This window comes from Oncorhynchus nerka, linkage group LG27 (genome assembly GCF_034236695.1).
Source record: "Oncorhynchus nerka isolate Pitt River linkage group LG27, Oner_Uvic_2.0, whole genome shotgun sequence".
Taxonomy (NCBI): Eukaryota; Metazoa; Chordata; class Actinopteri; order Salmoniformes; family Salmonidae; genus Oncorhynchus; species Oncorhynchus nerka.
In genome coordinates, this window is record NC_088422.1 from 66487335 (window position 1) to 66507942 (window position 20608).

The window sequence follows — 20608 nt, forward strand, 5'->3', positions numbered from 1 at the left end:
ATTTCATATCTAATAGAGTTACTCCATTTATTAACACAATTTGAGTATGATAACTGCAGAAACCCCTTGCAATAAATCAGGGGTGAGACTGTTCATTATCTGTATTTACAAACACCTGTTGCTGCACATCATCTGTGAGGAGGGTTCTGGGAGTAAAAGAGTAGTAGCCGTACTACAGTTTATACTGAGTAGCTGTACTACAGTTTATACTGAGGAGCTGTACTACAGTTTATACTGAGTAGCCATACTACAGTTTATACTGAGTAGCTGTACTACAGTTTATACTGAGTAGCCGTACTACAGTTTATACTGAGTAGCCGTACTACAGTTTATACTGAGTAGCCGTACTACAGTTTATACTGAGGAGCTGTACTACAGTTTATGCTGAGTAGCCGTACTACAGTTTATACTGAGGAGCTGTACTACAGTTTATACTGAGTAGCCGTACTACAGTTTATACTGAGTAGCTGTACTACAGTTTATACTGAGTAGCCGTACTACAGTTTATACTGAGTAGCTGTACTACAGTTTATACTGAGTAGCTGTACTACAGTTTATACTGAGTAGCTGTACTACAGTTTATACTGAGTAGCTGTACTACAGTCTGCAGCGAGTAGCTGTACTACAGTTTATACTGAGTAGCTATACTACAGTTTGCAGTGAGTGCTTGATGTCCTCGTTTATTAGTCCATAACAGACACATGTTCAAAGACAGTCAAGGCTGAGTGGAAAAACAAAAACGTAAAAGCTTCTGATACAACAAAAATGTAATAAAAACAATTGTGATACATTCACATCCACAAAAGCTAAGCATAAAGACAAAAACAACTGTTTTTCTGTCACACAACTGCACTACCACAAGGCCCTGAAGACATCCTCCCTTCTCTAGGAGTGTGTATGTCATTATGTTTGTGTGTGTGTGTGTGTGTGTGTGTGTGTATATTTATGCACATATAGAAGTGTGAAAAGGAGCAACCTGAGAGCAGGCCTGTCGTGTCGGGGTTGAGGTAGGTACCAGAGTAATACTGCTTTAGGCCATTACGTGACTGAGACACAGTAGAGAGCATAGAGTTCATAGGGGATCTATCTCTACAGTAGAGAGAGCCAGGGAGAAGACAGGGGGTCCGTCGGACAGCGGCCCTAACCCAGGCTACCGTAAGAGTACTGGCCTGGCTCAGGTTGGCTCTGGCACAGGGAAGCTCCAGCTCCAGAGAGCATGGTTCTGGAGGAACAGGTGGAGCAGTGGTGGTGGCACTCCCAGGTCTGACCCTGGATCAGATCCAAGTCTAATAACATCAAGTTGACTGTGTGTTTGCTCAGGAAGATGACAGCATGAGCACACTGAACTCAGACCTGTGAGTTAATACCTGTGGTCCACCTGTTAAACCATCTCCCTCTGGATTTACATGCAGCAGTGTGATAAAGGTTTTCCTGAAGCACTTTCATTTGCCAGTGTGGAGGAGTGATGGAGTGAGGGATCTGGGATGGACAGGCTCGATAAGTCTGGGCTATTCCGTTATGACAGAAGGGAATTGATTAGATATGAGCCCTGATTAAATATAACAAAGGAGTGCACTGTGCCACAGCTTCGAGTGAGTGACAGGCAGGCCAAAAATCAGATTAGAACGACTCTATGGTCAATTAAAGAGCCAATTACCTGGTATCATATCAGATACATTAACATTTGTGGTTGTCAATGCCTAGACTGACATTTTGATACATTTGTGCTTCATTTTCTTAATACATCACATTCACTCGGTATCTGCAAACACAGAAAAACACACACACACAGAAACGCAGGCAGGCAGACAAGTACGCACGAGCGCACACATACAGTTCCATCACGCAATCATTCATAAATACACATATGATGTATGCCTCAATCGAGTGTAAATGTAACTAAATCCTCACCTGCCCAATGGAATATCTGCAGCAGTTCTCACATAGCAGTAAAACTGTCCTGAAATGATTAGTGGCAGTGCAGTGCATCGCTAACAGTCTTTTCAATCAACAGAAGCAACTAAGATTCAAATAAAACAAAGACAAAATATCTCAGACAAACACGATGGAAAACGCTGAAAAATGTCTTTACAAGTAGAATACATACAACAATATCATCTGTCAACTTGCATGAGGTACTGACATATCCACAAACAGCAATTCATCGACGGAGGGAAGCCAGGAGCTCTCACAACAGAAGTACATGTTTCATTATGAAAGAAAGAACAACTACAACATTGTTATCTTGAGGTAGAACGTGGACTTCAGCGTTTTCTTGAAGTGCTTTCCGTTAGACTTTTTCTCTCTCCCTTTTCCGGCTTTCGACAAGCAGGAGAGCGGCGGTTCTTGACATCTGAGGTAGCGTGGCACCTGTTCTCGTGTTTTACGAACCGATCGCTCTACATGTAAAAGTAACTGAACGCAGGGGGAAAAGACGGATCCAAAAGGTTTCCCACGTCACATTCATTCCGGCTGAGGTAGGTTTTTGTTGAATCCTAAGGTTCACAGAGAAAGTTGAGAACCTGTATGAAGGCTGAGAACTAATAAAAAAATAAAAAAACGATATCACTGAAAATAAAAGTCCTGAGACAGAGAATATATGAAATCACTGGAAGAAGGCCTTAGTCTTCGTTGGATGCGTTTGTGGAATCCTTGCTAGGCTGAGAGGAGGCAGAAGTCTTTGACATTGAAAGAAAAAGTAGAAATAAGGCCAATAACTTAAAACCATTTTGTGAGATAGTAGAGAAATAAAAACATATTCGATTCTGAGATAAAATGACGAGTGTATAACAAAGACATTCTGGACATCTATTCTGTGTGCTGCCGGCAACCAGAAAATGAAGGAAGTAAAAAAAAACAAGAACACATCATTCACCTGCCAAAGCTAAAACCTAGCCGTCCATCACAAAAGCTCACCAAAAACCTAGGCCGGGGACACCTCCAAGAACGAGTCCAAGACCCTATAACTTTTCCAGAAAGCGATGTATTTAACTTACCAATAATACAATTATTTGCACAAAGAAAAAACGAATATGAAAGGAAATGCTTCGGTCGACCTGAGTGTGATACGAGTCTGAGGTGACACTGTGACCGTGTCACAGACTTGACCTTCATGCTTCCATCAGGTCTGGTCCTGCTGGGTGACCCCGGCCACAGCCCTGTCACTGGCCGCCCGGCCCTCTGCTGGAGGCCTCTGGAACTGCGTCTCTCTGTCCTCCACAAGGCTGAAGTCATCCAACGGCAGAGTGGACAACTGGGTCTCGTTCAGTGCACAGGACACCAGGGATCTATCCAACTGGAAACACACACACACAGTAATGTAGTTAAAGATGGAATGTGTAGTAGGGGAAGCAGCGCTACCGTCCGCCCCACTGCTGTTGTTCTGTTGACGAGGTGAAAATTGCAGTACAAATAGTGCTGTTCTATCGCGTGTGCAACGAGGGGAAAACTGTGTTAGTTGTTTGCAGTAACTATGCTGTTGTTGTAATATTGTTAACGGGCGTGGCAGTTTCACCAATGAACGATTCCAGCTTTAATATGGTAATATAGAAAATGGCCAATCTAACGTAAATCTAATGTAAATCTAACGTAAATCTAGCCCATTGCATCATTCTAGACTTGGATAAATTGAACTCTTTTGACTTGATTTCAGTTGACTACTTGGTGTCAGGCCCTCTACTCACCATGCGTGAACTGTCTGCTAGGTCTCCACAGTGGGACGGGCCTGAGAAGAGTCTCTCCAGCTCGTTACTGTCTCCCCTGCTCTTCCCAGCAACGCTTCCGTTCCCTTCCATGCCTGACCTGCTCACCCCGTTTAAGGCCAGGGCCCCCTGGGAGGAGGACGACGATTCTAGGGAAATGTTACGCCCGGCCTGGGGGGTGGCCTGCACTGTCTTACACGTCATCAACCTGGAGGAACACAATTCCCACAAAAACCCACCGTCAGGCCCCCTGCCAGGATCAAGCCCACACAGACACACATAGTCCTTGTCGTTGCACCAATACTCACCTCCCCCTGTAGCTGAACATGAGGAAGAGCACGCAGAAAACGATGCAGGTGACTCCTATATGGATGCCGATGATGATGCCGGCTGTAGAGGTCTTGCTCTGTTCATCCTTCACACAGTCACAGGGGGTGTTCAGCACTGTAGAGACACACACACACACACACACACACACACACAAAACCCAGTAAGGACAACAGCAATGCCACGCAGCACAGTGACACACACATACACACAGAGAAACAAAGCCCACAGCACAGAGCTGTCATACAGTACACCCCCAATCTAATCTAGTGCTGTCAGCCAGACTACCAATGCTGTGGCAGCATGGAGTGATCCAGTCAAACGGAGAGCTGTAAACACACACAGCAGCCTGCATGAAGCCTCTTCAACGCTGCTCTGAAAAGATTACAGGACGTGTGAGCCCTGGTCTGCTTGAGTGTTTGTGTGCGTGTGCAGCAGGAAGTCACCTGATTTCTCCACAGCTTCCTTCAGTGAGACGAAGCGCATGGTGGCGTTGCCGTCTCCGTGTTGGTTGAAGGCCAGAACCTTAATCTCATACACCAGGGTTGGATCTGAGGAGAGGAGGAACAGAGAGAGAGAGAGAGAGAGAGAGAGAGAGAGAGAGAGAGAGAGAGCAGTTGAGACATATAGCCACATGAATAGAGTTGGCTTCTAATGTACAATCATTCAAGGCATGGCTTTAAACACATTGACCGTGTAACAATCCCTTCAACACATCTCCATGGATCATCCGACCCCCAGCCCATGTCCCCCTGTCTCACCCAGCTGGGTGATGTTGTACTGGGTGACGTTGCGGGTGAAGGTGAGTGGTCCGGTGAAGAGGGGGGTGTGGACCCTCCTGTAGTACAGCCTGAAGCCCTCATGTTGGCCCATCTTAGAGGATGGCTCCCACACGGCCTGCACCACACTGCTGTTCACCAATTTAATGAACAGTGACGGGGGTGCTGGCACTGAAACACAAACAGTGGTGTTAGAATCCACTAAACATCCACATAACAAAAACAAACTACACGATATATTAAATTACACACAAGCCATCAGGCTTGTTAAGTCAACCATGTTTTAGTCTATAAAACAGGTCTTTAGTACTTTCTCAGTATATCTCAGTCAGGTATGTGGCTACTGTACTACAGACTCCTGTAGGTGTTTTACAGAACCTTTACAATAAACAACTCATAAAAACATTTTTTGGTCCATGTAATTACCACCAATTAAGTGAGTGTTTATGTGTGTATGTGCGCAAGTCTTTGTGTGTGCTGTTTGCATATGCTTCTGTGTGTGTGTGTGTGTGTGTGTGTGTGGGGGGGGGTGCTCTATTTGTGTTTGTGCAAGTGTGTGTGTATGTGTGCAAGTGTGTGTGTATGTGTGCAAGTGTGTGCGTTTGCAAGGCACACCTTCGCCGAGTGTGCTCTCGGTGGCGCTCTCGGAGGGCTTGCTGGCTCCGCGGGACGTGTAGGCCTTCACATAGAAGGTATAGCCGGTGGAGGGCTCCAGATCACCCACGACCTGCTGTAGAGTCACCTTACTGACGGCTTCCTGGTACTCCATCTCCACAGGGTCTGAGAGAGGGATGGACATGGAGGGAGAAAGAGAGAGAGAAAAAGAGAGAGCGAGATTGTTCAATTTAACTGTAAAAAATGGAGTTGTTTCAACTAATTATTACTAAGTAACTATTTTTGTAAGGGGTAGATCAGCTTTAATATTGCAGATAAATTGTGGTTTCTATCAACGTAATTATCTGCATCATTTCCAATCCCCCCATATATTTTTATGGGAAAAATATTTTTAAAAATAAATAATATATATTAAAAATATATATATATTCCTAACCCTACCAGCCCTCCCCTACTTGCAGTAAACTAATGAACAACAACACTTAGGCTTCTACTTCCAGCTTTTACATAGGCAAAAATGCAGTACATTTTTTCTCAACTTGTCTCATATGTTCATTCAGCTATACATTATGATTTGAGCATCTTAACTAAAAAGAGGCTGTGAAACTGGTTAACCACACAGTGCTTTTCAACTTACATATTTGAGATACATTATTACATGAATCATTATTCAACATGTCCTCAAGTGGGATTTGAACTCACAACCTCACGGTCTCTACAGCATTCCAAGCTTCCTGTTACACCACCATGTCTGTGTCAATTCTCAGATAATCAAATCAAACTTTATTAGTCACATGCGCCGAATACAACAAGTGTAGACTTTACCGTGAAATGCTTACTTACAAGCCCTTAACCAACAGTGCAGTTCAAGAAGAAGAAAATATTTACCAAGTAGACTAAAATAAAAAGTCATAATAAAAGTAACACAAAAGGAATAACGAAGCTATATACAGGGGGCCCCGGTACTATACACTTTTTCTGAATAGTTGGCATATTACTCTGTCCTAATATTACTACTTAATCACTATAATAAATAAAAATCGTTTTTCTTGAGTGTACTTTTAACAGAGCTGAGATTTACTTTGAAGTGCAAAGTGTAGCAATAGAGGTGAACTCCGCTATTGACAAAGACATGGTGGTGTAGTAGGAGAATTGTACTGCCATGAACCAAGAGGTTGTGAGTTCAAATCCCAGGTGAGGACATGTTGGGAATGATTGACTGTAAAAATGCACACTGTCAAATATGTAAGTTGAAAATACTCTATGTTGAAAGCACTGTGTGTGAAACTAGTTCTACAGGTTTTTTAGGTAAGATGCCCAAATAAGAATTTTTAGTTGATTGAACATATGAGACAATTTGAGCAAACACATCATTCACACAGCAAACACATCATTCACACAGCAAACACATCATTCACACAGCAAACACATCATTCACACAGCAAACACATCATTCACACAGCAAACACATCATTCACACAGCAAACACATCATTCACACAGCAAACACATCATTCACACAGCAAACACATCATTCACACAGCAAACACATCATTCACACAGCAAAACACATCATTCACACAGCAAACACATCATTCACACAGCAAACACATCATTCACACAGCAAACACATCATTCACACAGCAAACACATCATTCACACAGCAAACACATCATTCACACAGCAAACACATCATTCACACAGCAAACACATCATTCACACAGCAAACACATCATTCACACAGCAAACACATCATTCACACAGCAAACACATCATTCACACAGCAAACACATCATTCACACAGCAAACACATCATTCACACAGCAAACACATCATTCACACATCATTCACACAGCAAACACATCATTCACACAGCAAACACATCATTCACACAGCAAACACATCATTCACACAGCAAACACATCATTCACACAGCAAACACATCATTCACACAGCAAACACATCATTCACATCATTCAACATCATTTTCACACAGCAAACACATAATTGCAAACACATCATTCACACAGATCATCTTTCACACAGCAAACACATCATTCATTTTCATTCACAGCAAACACATCATTCACACAGCAAACACATCATTCACACAGGAGCAAACACATCATTCACACAGCAAACACATCATTAAGCAAACACATCATTGCAAACACATCATTCACACAGGCATCAACTCACAAGGTGGATATAGTTTTTTTGGGGTAATACCTGGACCGGAAATGTTTGTAAACACAAAAAAAAAGGCTGCGGAACTCGTTACTTAATAATAATTAGTTGAAACAATTAGATTTTTTTTTAGAGTGTACTGTCAGGATTGCATAATTTGGTAATAGGGGCTGTGACTGTGAACAACAGAGCTTAGTGAATCGAGGGGGTGGCTCTAGGTGAGTGCTTGTTAAATTTGAAGAGAGAGGGGGTTACAGTTCGTTATGGCCCTTAAGTCAAAGTTCCTCACCCATAACCATTATCTATCTACCTCTAGCTCTCAGCCCATTGGGGCAGCCTGTCTTTGGTAGGTAATTAAAGCAGTTCCTATAGGCTAGCCCCTGGGGCCTTTAATTATACATCTGATAGCACTACAGAAGAGAGAGCAGCAGCTGTGCCTGGGTGACGTACTCCTTCGCTGCTGCACACACACCCATACAGATACAGATACACACATGTCAGCACGCACACACACACACACACACACACACACTGGAGATTGCCACCCCACCAGACCTCACACCCCCAGCAAATAAACATTAACATGGCAACATCAAATTTAGTCTCATTCAATTATCAATTAAAATACACTTTTATGGCTCCTCTACATGAAGGATGAGGATGGCTGAGCGTCCATCCAACCTGGCGTGGCTGGAGAAACAGGTGTCCTGTTACAGTACGTCCTCACTGCTCTCTCCTGCTGTCTGTCTGCTGCTCTCTCCTCTCTCCTGCTGTCTGTTTACTGCTTTCTCCTGCTGTCTGTCTGCTGCTCTCTCCTGCTGTCTGTCTACTGCTCTCTCCTGCTGTCTGTCTACTGCTCTCTCCTGCTGTCTGTCTGCTGCTCTCTCCTGCTGTTTGTCTACTGCTCTCTCCTGCTGTCTTGTCTACTGCTCTCTCCTGCTGTCTTGTCTACTGCTCTCTCCTGCTGTCTGTCTACTGCTCTCTCCTGCTGTCTGTCTGCTGCTGTCTCCTGCTGTCTGTCTACTGCTCTCTCCTCTCTCCTGCTGTCTGTCTACTGCTCTCTCCTGCTGTCTGTTTACTGCTCTCTCCTCTCTCCTGCTGTCTGTCTACTGCTCTCTCCTGCTGTCTGTCTACTGCTCTCCCCTGCTCTCTGTCTCCTGCTCTCTCCTGCTGTCTGTCTATTGCTCTCTCCTGCTGTCTGTCTACTGCTCTCTCCTCTCTCCTGCTGTCTGTTTACTGCTCTCTCCTCTCTCCTGCTGTCTGTCTACTGCTCTCTCCTGCTGTCTGTCTACTGCTCTCTCCTCTCTCCTGCTGTCTGTCTCCTGCTCTCTCCTGCTGTCTGTCTACTGCTCTCTCCTGCTGTCTGTCTACTGCTCTCTCCTGTCTCCTGCTGTCTCCTCTGTCTGTCTCTCTCCTGTCTGTCTCTCTCCTGCTGTCTGTCTACTGCTCTCTCCTCTCTCCTGCTGTCTGTCTACTGCTCTCTCCGCTCTCCTGCTGTCTGTCTACTGTCCTCTCTTGCTGTCTGTCTCCTGCTCTCTCCTGCTGTCTGTCTACTGCTCTCTCCTCTCTTGTCTGTCTACTCTCTGCTCTCTCCTGCTGTCTGTCTACTGCTCTCTCCTGCTGTCTGTCTACTGCTCTCTCCTCTCTCCTGCTGTCTGTCTACTGCTCTCTCCTGCTGTCTGTCTACTGCTTTCTCCTGCTGTCTGTCTACTGCTCTCTCCTGCTGTCTGTCTACTGCTCTCTCCTGCTGTCTGTCTACTGCTCTCTCCTCTCTCTCCTGCTGTCTGTCTACTGCTCTCTCCTGCTGTCTGTCTACTGCTTTCTCCTGCTGTCTGTCTACTGCTCTCTCCTGCTGTCTGTCTACTGCTTTCTCCTGCTGTCTGTCTACTGCTCTCTCCTGCTGTCTGTCTACTGCTCTCTCCTGCTGTCTGTCTACTGCTCTCTCCTGCTGTCTGTCTACTGCCCTCTCCTCTCTCCTGCTGTCTGTTTACTGCTCTTTCCTCTCTCCTGCTGTCTGCATACTGCTCTCTCCTGCTGTCTGTCTACTGCTCTCTCCTGCTGTCTGTCTACTGCTCTCTCCTCTCTCCGATGTCTGTCTACTGCTCTCTCCTGCTGTCTGTCTACTGCTCTCTCCTCTCTCCGATGTCTGTCTACTGCTCTCTCCGCTCTCCTGCTGTCTGTCTACTGCTCTCTCCTACCTCCTCTCTCCTGCTGTCTGTCTACTGCTCTCTCCTCCCTCCTGCTGTCTCCTGTTTTCTCATTCTCATTCTCTACCTCTTCCTCTTTTCTTTTTCCTCTCCCTTCCCATCCTCTCTTCAGTTCTCTCCTGCTCTTTCATCCTCTCTCCTGCTATCTCCTCTTTGTAGCTTCCCTTCCCTCTCCCCTCCTATTCCTGCTCTCAGCTCAGTGAGGACCCAGGGGAAGAGGAGCTAGAGGAGGGGTGACACTGGAAGAGAAGCTGTAGTCAGCCCAAGGGGGAGCCAGCCTCCCCTCCCCAGCACAGCCACCTGGTGCCCCATACAGTCTACACCCACCCACCGCTCCATAACACAGACCACTCTACCTACTGTACACACCACACTCCCTACGGTTCAGTATCATCTCTACCACACGCTAAGGGCAGACATCCCAATAACCTCAGTAAAACAACATACGTCTCATAGAGAGCTAATGCATGGAAGCAAAACACCTTTCTTTCAGGTGACAACTAGATGGTAGAGAATGTACTACAATGACTCGGTATCCAGTCTCCCCATAGTGAACCAATTCACCTGAGGCAGAGCGGTATTGTGTGTTCCAGTGGTGTTTTAGAGACGGTGTTACCCACGAACCTGTGGTCCTGCGGATGTGGAGCACGTAGCCGATGATCTCCTGAGTGTCCTGGGCAGACTCCTTCCAGGACACCTGGATGGCGTTGGGTGAGAGGGCCTCGGCCCGCACCACACTGGGCATCCCTGGCAGGCCGTCTGCCCACAGCACGGTGAGACGGGCACTGGCCTGGGTGGAGCCGGCGCTGTTCTCAGCGATGCACTGGTAGATGGCTTCGTCCTCCTGACTGATGCCATAGATGGTCAGCGTGCTTGAGGAAGAAGAGGAGGGAGGAAGAGGAGGCCGAAGAGGAGGGAAGAAGGAGGGGTAAAGGAGGAGGGAGGAAAGGAGACATAGGAAAGACGTGAGTCTCTGGTTTGCAGCGAGAAGGATTAGGATATTATTGGGTAGTGTAGAGAAAGCAAACAGGAAGCTCTCAGAGATGAATATTGATTTCGAAGATGACTGTATTGTGCGTGCGATGGCATTTTCTGAGGAAGACAAAGCCGGCAAAACCTGACAAGGGCTTTGTTTAAAACTCTCACAGCAGGCAGTCAAGCAAATAATAGATTACCGTATGAAATCCGTCTGCGTAGCATCTGAATCAATGTCTTATTTACAGTACCCCAGTAGTAGGGCATTTCTACTAGCCGGTTCCCTCCTCTTTTATGTCTCAATCCTAAGCAGATACACTGTCACTACAGAATGAGCCTGCTGGGAGTGGATTAGTCGTTACTGGAGGATGGGATGGAGGTGGGGGGTGGTGGTGGTGCACACCTAACTCCCCTGTTTTCAATGTTTCTCTCTCCACCCCTCTGCCTCCCTTCCAATCCCCCTTCCTCCCTCTATCTGCCGTTACTGAAGGATGACTTGATGGTGTGTGTGTGTAGTATGGGGTGATGTGTGTGGGGGGTGGAGGGCATAGGGGGGGTATTATTAGAGCTGAATACATAATCATCCGCTCTTCTCCTCTTAATCCTGAGGGGATGAGAAAATAAAAGATTTAACACAGAGGAGCATAATATGGAAATGAACCCCTGCAGCATATTGCATTTCTTTGGGATAGACGCCGACAGCTAGTGTGAGAAGTGCGTTTTTGAAAAGCTTCAAGGTGGGAGTGTAAGATCAATCATTGTTTGCAAATGAACGCCTTATATTCTATCCATTTCTCACATCCTGCCCGCTGATTAGGTCTGCTATTCTACAGAAAGGCCTCGAACACGAACTTCAATCTATCTCTTCTCTCCGTATCATTGTGTGTCTGACTCCAGTTGACTTAGATATGTCTGCAGCTGTTTAAACGGGCTGGAGGTGTCCACACAGACAGATGGGCCACATCCGTCTTCACTACCTTTCCAGGGCACCTGGAGCCCGTTTAAATGTGGGAGAAACAGGGGCCAGTTTGTTCATGCTGTAGGTGTGTTGTAACGGCTCTCTTCTATCTCCTCCTCTGACGAAGAGGTAGAACAAGGATCGGACCAAAATGCAGCGTGATGATGATTCATGATATATTTTAATAAAGAAAAAAACTATACATGCAGAAACTACAAAAGTAATGAAATGAAATAATGAAAACCGAAACAGCCCTATCTGGTGCAAACACAAAGACAGGAACAATCACCCACAAAACACTCACAGAATATGGCTGCCTAAATATGGTTCCCAATCAGAGACAACGATAATCACCTGACTCTGATTGAGAACCGCCTCAGGCAGCCATAGACTACGTAGACACCCCACAAAACCCCAAGACAAAAACACACCACAATAACCCATGTCACACCCTGGCCTGACCAAATAAAGAAAGAAAACACAAAATACTAAGACCAAGGTGTGACATGTGTGGTCTCTGAATGAGAAACCTGTGGGTGTTCTTTAGGGTTTTCCCATTCAATGAACAAAGTCGGTGACGTGGAAAGACTGAAGGAATTCAAGGACACAACATGAGCATAAGGACAAGATCATAGTGTACATTTAGGGTTGCTGGTTTGTAATCTCCGAGCCGACTAGATGAAAATGACTTAAATGTAAATGCCTATACTGTACCCCTCACAATAAAGCCCCACAGTGGTGTCATAATACCCATAAAACCTAGCGGTCAAACAAGGAAATGGTTCCAATTGTTTTTCCCTTAGGGGATTTTAGAAACACTTAAAATAAGGGCTGTGTTTCATGTAGGCTCACCCTGGTGTGACGTTTTGAGAACTGTGTAAATCTCTCTCGGACAAGGTGACTTTTATCAATATATTCAGCTCTATTTACTCTCAGATTTGAAAATGCAAATTAGCATCAAAGTAGACATCATGCAAGACTACAAATCCCTGCAAGCTCCTGCACGTCATCTCTTAATCCACAGATTCTTACCTTCCCCTCGATTCGGCAGTCTTGTCCAGATCATCATGATATTTGTAGTTCTATATGATATCCACATGAGCAGCTAATTCGTATTTCATTTGTTGGGGGTAAATACAGGCAAATATATTGATAAAGGTCCCCTTGTCCGAAAGAGATTTACACGGTTATCAAAACATCATGCTGGGGCAAGCTTACACCAAACACAGCCCTTATTTGAGGTGTTTCTAAAAATCCCCTATGGGAAACACTTATGGTGGAAAAACAATTGGAACCATTTCCCTGTTTTGACTGCTAGGTATTATGGGTATTATGACTCATATTGTGGTACTCTATGAGGAACCATGAGGGGAGAATGTAGTCCGGTTTAATTACTGAGGTAAAGAACAGTGACTTTATATACCTGACGGGGACTGGTGTTGGAGGGGACTGGTGTTGGTCTTACAGTTCAATGAACATTATACTGTATGAATGTTGATGAGGATTGGACCATTCGATTACCTTTTAGAAATGTATGTTATATGAAGGATTGGCTTCAGTGGTCCACTGGTTTCAGTGTAGAGAGAGATTGACAGAGAGAGACAGAGAGAGAGAGAGGGTTGGGTTGTGAGGAGAGCCATTATTCCAGAGAGGATAGGTTGGCCCAGGGTCTGCCAGGTGGAATCAATCTCACCAGGCCTGTCTATTTATTTATTAGGACGGAAAAGGCTTTCTGTTTCACCCTCCTGATGGGTTATGGCTAGAAAGAATGCACCTTTAATTAAAAAAAATATTTATTTAGCATTTTAGCTCACCCTAACCATAACCCTTTGCCCCACCTTAACCTGATTCTCCTAACCTGCTACATACATTTTCCTAACCTGCTGCATAAGTTGTCTGAGAAAAGCTGTAACCCTTATTAGTCAAAACCCTCCTGAGGCACACCTTCCTTCTCCTTCTCCAGGCCGATCTCACCTTTGACCTCTCAGGTGGCAGCAGTCGAGCGCCCTCAGTCGTCACATTTCTGACAGCCTTTCAAGTGAGGGATGGATGGAGTGTTTTCAGCCAGGCAACCTGACCAGACGCCACAGACACACACCAAAGAGGCCCCAAGGGAGGAACTACTGAACGTCAGCGTGGCCTGAACAGATCAGAGCAGGAAGGGGATTCTGGGAAATTTCACAAGGCACTGCATATATCAGACTGTCCGGCAGCAGCCCCCTGGCCCTGTAGTTCCCCAACACTGTTCTCACTCCCAGTTTACATACACACACACCTGGGTTTCCGTTTGGAAAAGGTGGTGCTGGAAATTTGACCGGCAACATTTACATTTACCGGACATTAGAGAAACTACGTCCCAAGGATCCCGGTTAGCACGGACCCAATTGAACCACGACTTACAAATCGAGCAATGAGGAAAAAGTAGGTGGTTGTATTCGGTAAACGTTTTTATTAAAAGTATGAATTTCAGCAACCCGCGAAGGACCGCAATTGTATAGGACAAACACAAGTACAGCTAAGCGTTTTCAGAATATAATGTTTACATACTGTTTTACCCTATTCATATGTATATACTATATTCTAATCAAGGCTCATATAACTACTGCTGTACACACCTTTTCTATTCATATACTGCCCATAATGTCTATAGACACCATCACACTGTACATATACAGTTGAAGTTGGAGGTTTACATACACCTTAGCCAAATACATTTAAACGCAGTTTTACACAATTCCTGACATTTAATCCCAGTAAAAAATTCCTGTCTTAGGTCAGTTAAGATCACCACTTTATTTTAAGAATGTGAAATGTCAGAATAATAGCAGAGAGAATGATTTATTTCAGCCTTTATTTATTTCATCACATTCCCAGTGGGTCAGAAGTTTACATACACTCAATTAGTATTTGGTAGCATTGCCTTTAAATTGTTTAACTTGAGTCAAATGTTTTGGGTAGCCTTCCACAAGCTTCCCACAATAAGTTGGATGAATTTTATCCCATTCCTCCTGACAGAGCTGGTGTAACTGAGTCAGGCTTATAAGCCTCCTTGCTCGCACATGCTTTTTCAGTTCTGGCCACATATTTTCTATAGGATTGAGGTCAGGGCTTTGTGATGGCCACTCCAATACATTGACTTTGTTGTCCTTAGGCCATTTTGCCACAACTTTGGAAGTATGCTTGGGGTCATTGTCCATTTGGAAGACCCATTTGCGACCAAAGTTTAACTTCCTGACTGATGTATTGAGATGTTGCTTCAATATATCCACCTAATTTTCCTCCCTCATGATGCCATCTATTTTGTGAAGTGCACCAGTCCCTCCTGCAGCAAAGCACCCCCAGAACATGATGCTGCCACCTTCGTGCTTCACGGTTGGGATCTTCAACTTGCAAGCCTCCCTCTTTTTCCTCCACAACATAATGATGGTCATTATGGCCATTTTTGTTTCATCAGACCAGAGGACATTTCTCCAAAAAGTATGATCTTTGTCCCCATGTGCAGTTGCAAACTGTAGTTTGGCTTTTTTATGGCGGTTTAGGAGCAGTGGCTTCTTCCTTGCTGAGCGGCCTTTCAGGTTATGTCGATATAGGACTTGTTTTACTGTGGATATAGCAGTATGACAGCTGCGTGGTCCCATGGTGTTTATACTTGCGTACTATTGTTTGTACAGATGAACGTGGTACCTTCAGGCGTTTGGAAATTGCTCTCAATGATGAACCAAACTGCAATCAGGTCTACCATTTCTTTTCTGATTTCTTTGCTGATTCCTTCTGATTTTCCCATGATGTCAAGCAAAGAGGCACTGAGTTTGAAGGTCGGCCTTGAAATACATCCACAGGTACACCACCAATGGATTCAAATGATGTCAATTTGCATTTCAGAAGCTTCTAAAGCCAAGACATCAATTTCTGGAATTTTCCAAGCTATTTAAAGGCACAGTCAACTTAGTATATGTAAACTTCTGACCCACTGGAATTGTGATACAGTGAATTATAAGTGAAATAATCTGTCTGTAAACAATTGTTGGAAAAATGACTTGTGTCATGCACAAAGTAAATGTCCTAACCGACTTACCAAAACTATAGTTTGTTGACAAGAAATTTGTGGTTGAAAAACGAGTTTTAATGACTCCAACCTAAGTGTATGTAAACTTCTGACTTCAACTGTATATTAGATTCCAGACTCCGACATTGCTCGTTCTAATATTTATTTATTTATGAATTCCTTTCTTTTAATTTTTAGGATTTACATGTGTTGTTTTGTATTGTTAGTTACTACTGCACTGTTGAAGCTAGGAACATAAGCATTTCGCTACACCCGCTGTAGCATCTGCAAAATATGTGTACCCGACCAATAAAATGTAATATATTTTTTATATTTTTTATATTTTTTACTAGAATCGAATGATGGTGGCTCAATGCTGTTCCTAGAAAATCCCACAACCAGTTATCAAAACGCAACTCCGACCTCGATGCAAGAAAACAGAGTTGAGCACTCAGTGAGCGACATTCCTGCCCCTCTTCCCAGAGACCTTATGCTTTGAGGTTGGATGGGTCTGACCAGACTTATAACGTGACTCCTGTGCTGTACCCTCTTCAGCAGCTCTGACTAGCAACCATTGGGCTGCCAGGCAGACTGAGGAACCGGATGCTGCTGCTCTCTAGGATTGTGTCAATCATCTGGCAGATCACACAGAGTCTTTGACTGGTTAAAGAAAGAAACTATAGTTACTGCAGTCAGAGGAACAATAGCATCACACAGGAGGACAACCAACGCATAGAGGCTTTGAAGTGAGAGAGAGAGAGAGAGAGAGAGAGAGAGACTGAGAAAAAGAGAGAAAAGGAGAGAAAGAGCATGCCAGAAATAGAGTGAGAGAAAACCATTCCTGATATGGGGGAGTGGGAGGAAGGAAGAGAGAGAGAGCATCTTAGAAACAGAAAGATAGAGTGTGAGTCAGTGTTTTGGGCAAAGTGTGTGTAAGTTGGGAAGAAAAGATCTGTGGTTGGGCCATCTGCCTGGTCTTGCTGTCATGACAGACCGGCAGGTTGACAGCATCATTTACTCATCAGTTCAAGGCCACTTCATCGATTAATGGATTCCCCCCCAGGCTGGGTGATGGGGCTGGAGCTGGATGGGCTCACTGGGCTGGGGCTAGGGAGCTGTGTGGGCTTACTGGGCTGGGGTTAGGGAGCTGTGTGGGCTTACTGGGCTGGGGTTAGGGAGCTGTGTGGGCTCACTGGGCTGGGGCTAGGGAGCTGTGTGGGCTTACTGGGCTGGGGTTAGGGAGCTGTGTGGGCTTACTGGGCTGGGGTTAGGGAGCTGTGTGGGGTCACTGGGCTGGGGCTAGGGAGCTGTGTGGGCTCACTGGGCTGGGGCTAGGGAGCTGTGTGGGCTCACTGGGCTGGGGCTAGGGCGCTGTGTGGGCTCACTGGGCTGGGGATAGGGAGCTGGATGGGCTCACTGGGCTGGGGCTAGGGAGCTGTGTGGGCTTACTGGGCTGGGGATAGGGAGCTGTGTGGGCTCACTGGGCTGGGGATAGGGAGCTGTGTGGGCTCACTGGGCTGGGGATAGGGAGCTGTGTGGGCTCACTGGGCTGGGGATAGGGAGCTGTGTGGGCTCACTGGGCTGGGGATAGGGAGCTGTCTGGGCTTACTGGGCTGGGGTTAGGGAGCTGTGTGGGCTCACTGGGCTGGGGATAGGGAGCTGTGTGGGCTCACTGGGCTGGGGATAGGGAGCTGTGTGGGCTCACTGGGCTGGGGCTAGGGAGCTGTGTGGGCTCACTGGGCTGGGGATAGGGAGCTGTCTGGGCTTACTGGGCTGGGGTTAGGGAGCTGTGTGGGCTCACTGGGCTGGGGATAGGGAGCTGTCTGGGCTCACTGGGCTGGGGCTAGGGAGCTGTGTGGGCTCACTGGGCTGGGGATAGGGAGCTGTCTGGGCTTACTGGGCTGGGACTGGGGTTAGGGAGCTGTGTGGGCTCACTGGGCTGGGGATAGGGAGCTGTGTGGGCTCACTGGGCTGGGGATAGGGAGCTGTGTGGGCTCACTGGGCTGGGGATAGGGAGCTGTGTGGGCTCACTGGGCTGGGGATAGGGAGCTGTCTGGGCTTACTGGGCTGGGGCTGGGGTTAGGGAGCTGTGTGGGCTTACTGGGCTGGGGCTAGGGAGCTGTGTAGGCTTACTGGGCTGGGGATAGGGAGCTGTGTGGGCTCACTGGGCTGGGGCTAGGGAGCTGTGTGGGCTCACTGGGCTGGGGATAGGGAGCTGTGTGGGCTCACTGGGCTGGGGATAGGGAGCTGTGTGGGCTTACTGGGCTGGGGTTAGGGAGCTGTGTGGGCTTACTGGGCTGGGGTTAGGGAGCTGTGTGGGGTCACTGGGCTGGGGCTAGGGAGCTGTGTGGGCTCACTGGGCTGGGGCTAGGGAGCTGTGTGGGCTCACTGGGCTGGGGCTAGGGCGCTGTGTGGGCTCACTGGGCTGGGGATAGGGAGCTGGATGGGCTCACTGGGCTGGGGCTAGGGAGCTGTGTGGGCTTACTGGGCTGGGGATAGGGAGCTGTGTGGGCTCACTGGGCTGGGGATAGGGAGCTGTGTGGGCTCACTGGGCTGGGGATAGGGAGCTGTGTGGGCTCACTGGGCTGGGGATAGGGAGCTGTGTGGGCTCACTGGGCTGGGGATAGGGAGCTGTCTGGGCTTACTGGGCTGGGGTTAGGGAGCTGTGTGGGCTCACTGGGCTGGGGATAGGGAGCTGTGTGGGCTCACTGGGCTGGGGATAGGGAGCTGTGTGGGCTCACTGGGCTGGGGCTAGGGAGCTGTGTGGGCTCACTGGGCTGGGGATAGGGAGCTGTCTGGGCTTACTGGGCTGGGGTTAGGGAGCTGTGTGGGCTCACTGGGCTGGGGATAGGGAGCTGTCTGGGCTCACTGGGCTGGGGCTAGGGAGCTGTGTGGGCTCACTGGGCTGGGGATAGGGAGCTGTCTGGGCTTACTGGGCTGGGACTGGGGTTAGGGAGCTGTGTGGGCTCACTGGGCTGGGGATAGGGAGCTGTGTGGGCTCACTGGGCTGGGGATAGGGAGCTGTGTGGGCTCACTGGGCTGGGGATAGGGAGCTGTGTGGGCTCACTGGGCTGGGGATAGGGAGCTGTCTGGGCTTACTGGGCTGGGACTGGGGTTAGGGAGCTGTGTGGGCTCACTGGGCTGGGGATAGGGAGCTGTGTGGGCTCACTGGGCTGGGGATAGGGAGCTGTGTGGGCTCACTGGGCTGGGGATAGGGAGCTGTCTGGGCTTACTGGGCTGGGGCTGGGGTTAGGGAGCTGTGTGGGCTTACTGGGCTGGGGCTAGGGAGCTGTGTAGGCTTACTGGGCTGGGGATAGGGAGCTGTGTGGGTTCACTGGGCTGGGGCTAGGGAGCTGTGTGGGCTTACTGGGCTGGGGATAGGGAGCTGTGTGGGCTTACTGGGCTGGGGCTGGGGTTTAGGGAGCTGTGTGGGCTTACTGGGCTGGGGCTAGGGAGCTGTGTGGGCTCACTGGGCTGGGGATAGGGAGCTGTCTGGGCTTACTGGGCTGGGGATAGGGAGCTGTGTGGGCTCACTGGGCTGGGGATAGGGAGCTGTGTGGGCTCACTGGGCTGGGGCTAGGGAGCTGTGTGGGCTCACTGGGCTGGGGATAGGGAGCTGTGTGGGCTCAGTGGGCTGGGGCTAGGGAGCTGTGTGGGCTTACTGGGCTGGGGATAGGGAGCTGTGTGGGCTTACTGGGCTGGGGCTAGGGAGCTGTGTGGGCTTACTGGGCTGGGGATAGGGAGCTGTGTGGGCTCACTGGGCTGGGGCTAGGGAGCTGTGTGGGCTTACTGGGCTGGGGATAGGGAGCTGTGTGGGCTTACTGGGCTGGGGATAGGGAGCTGTGTGGGCTTACTGGGACTGTTACTCAGCCACTGTGGCCGTGTGTTTGCAATGTTGTCACTGAACGAAGGCCTGTGAAAGGCAAGGGGTGGCCATTTCAGTTCTCACCACTCTAAACTAGAGAGAGGGATAGAGGGAAAAAAGGGAAGAAAGGAGGGAACAGGGGGAGAGGGGAGGGGGAGAGCAGGGGCTTTGAAGAGGGAGTAGCGATGAGCTGTCTCTGGCTCACAGAAGGCCCACGGAAATGACTGATTTCAGGGTTAGAGGTCAAGGCCAATGCCCAGGTCCCAGCTTGCTGGAATAACAAGACAGGGCTTCCACAGAAGGAAAACAGAAAAAAAGGAAAACATATTTCCTTTTAATAGGTTCAGATACACAACAACAAAAAATGCAGCCCAGTGGAATATTCCTAGAGGGAGTAGGACACATCTCTTCACTGAAACTTACTCACACAAATAAATCATAGAAGTCTTCATTCCCCATAAAAACATAGGAGAAGATTAGTCAGTTTAGAGTCAATTCTCACCTGTCAAAACTATTCCACAAATCATGCCATTTCTACAACATATACTAGGCTGACATTCTACCCAGGAACTCTGTTACTTTGCAGTGTAAATAGTCTGGGTAGCCATTTGATTAGATGTTCAGGAGTTTTATGGCTTGGGGGTAGAAGCTGTTTAGAAGCCTTTTGGACCTAGACTTGGCACTCCGGTACCGCTTGCTGTGCGGTAGTAGAGAGAACAGTCTATGACTAGCGTAGCCGGAGTCTTCTAAATTTTGTAGGGCCTTCCTCTGACACCGCCTGGTATAGAGGACCTGGATGGCAGGACGCTTGGCCCCGGTGATGTACTGGGCCGTACACACTACCCTCTGTAGTGCCTTGCTGTCGGAGGCCAAGCAGTTGCATTACCAGGCAGTGATGCAACCTGTCAGGATGCTCTCGATGGTGCAGATTAGTGAGAGCATACTGGTTC

At 47.5% G+C, this 20608-nt stretch overlaps 1 protein-coding gene across 1 annotated transcript in view; it reads right to left on the bottom strand.

Annotated features, from left to right (window-relative positions):
- Positions 1-2071: 2071 nt before the first annotated feature.
- The window catches only part of LOC115112527 (immunoglobulin superfamily DCC subclass member 3-like), a 51009-nt gene continuing 32472 nt past the window's right edge, over positions 2072-20608 (bottom strand). Inside the window, exons 9-15 of the mRNA XM_065011156.1 lie at positions 10440-10687; positions 5423-5587; positions 4790-4978; positions 4475-4579; positions 4010-4145; positions 3684-3909; positions 2072-3295 (exon numbers count right to left, since the gene is read on the bottom strand). Coding sequence (XP_064867228.1) covers positions 3122-3295; positions 3684-3909; positions 4010-4145; positions 4475-4579; positions 4790-4978; positions 5423-5587; positions 10440-10687 — 1243 coding nt within the window. The 3' untranslated portion in view covers positions 2072-3121. The remainder of the gene's footprint in view (positions 3296-3683; positions 3910-4009; positions 4146-4474; positions 4580-4789; positions 4979-5422; positions 5588-10439; positions 10688-20608) is intronic.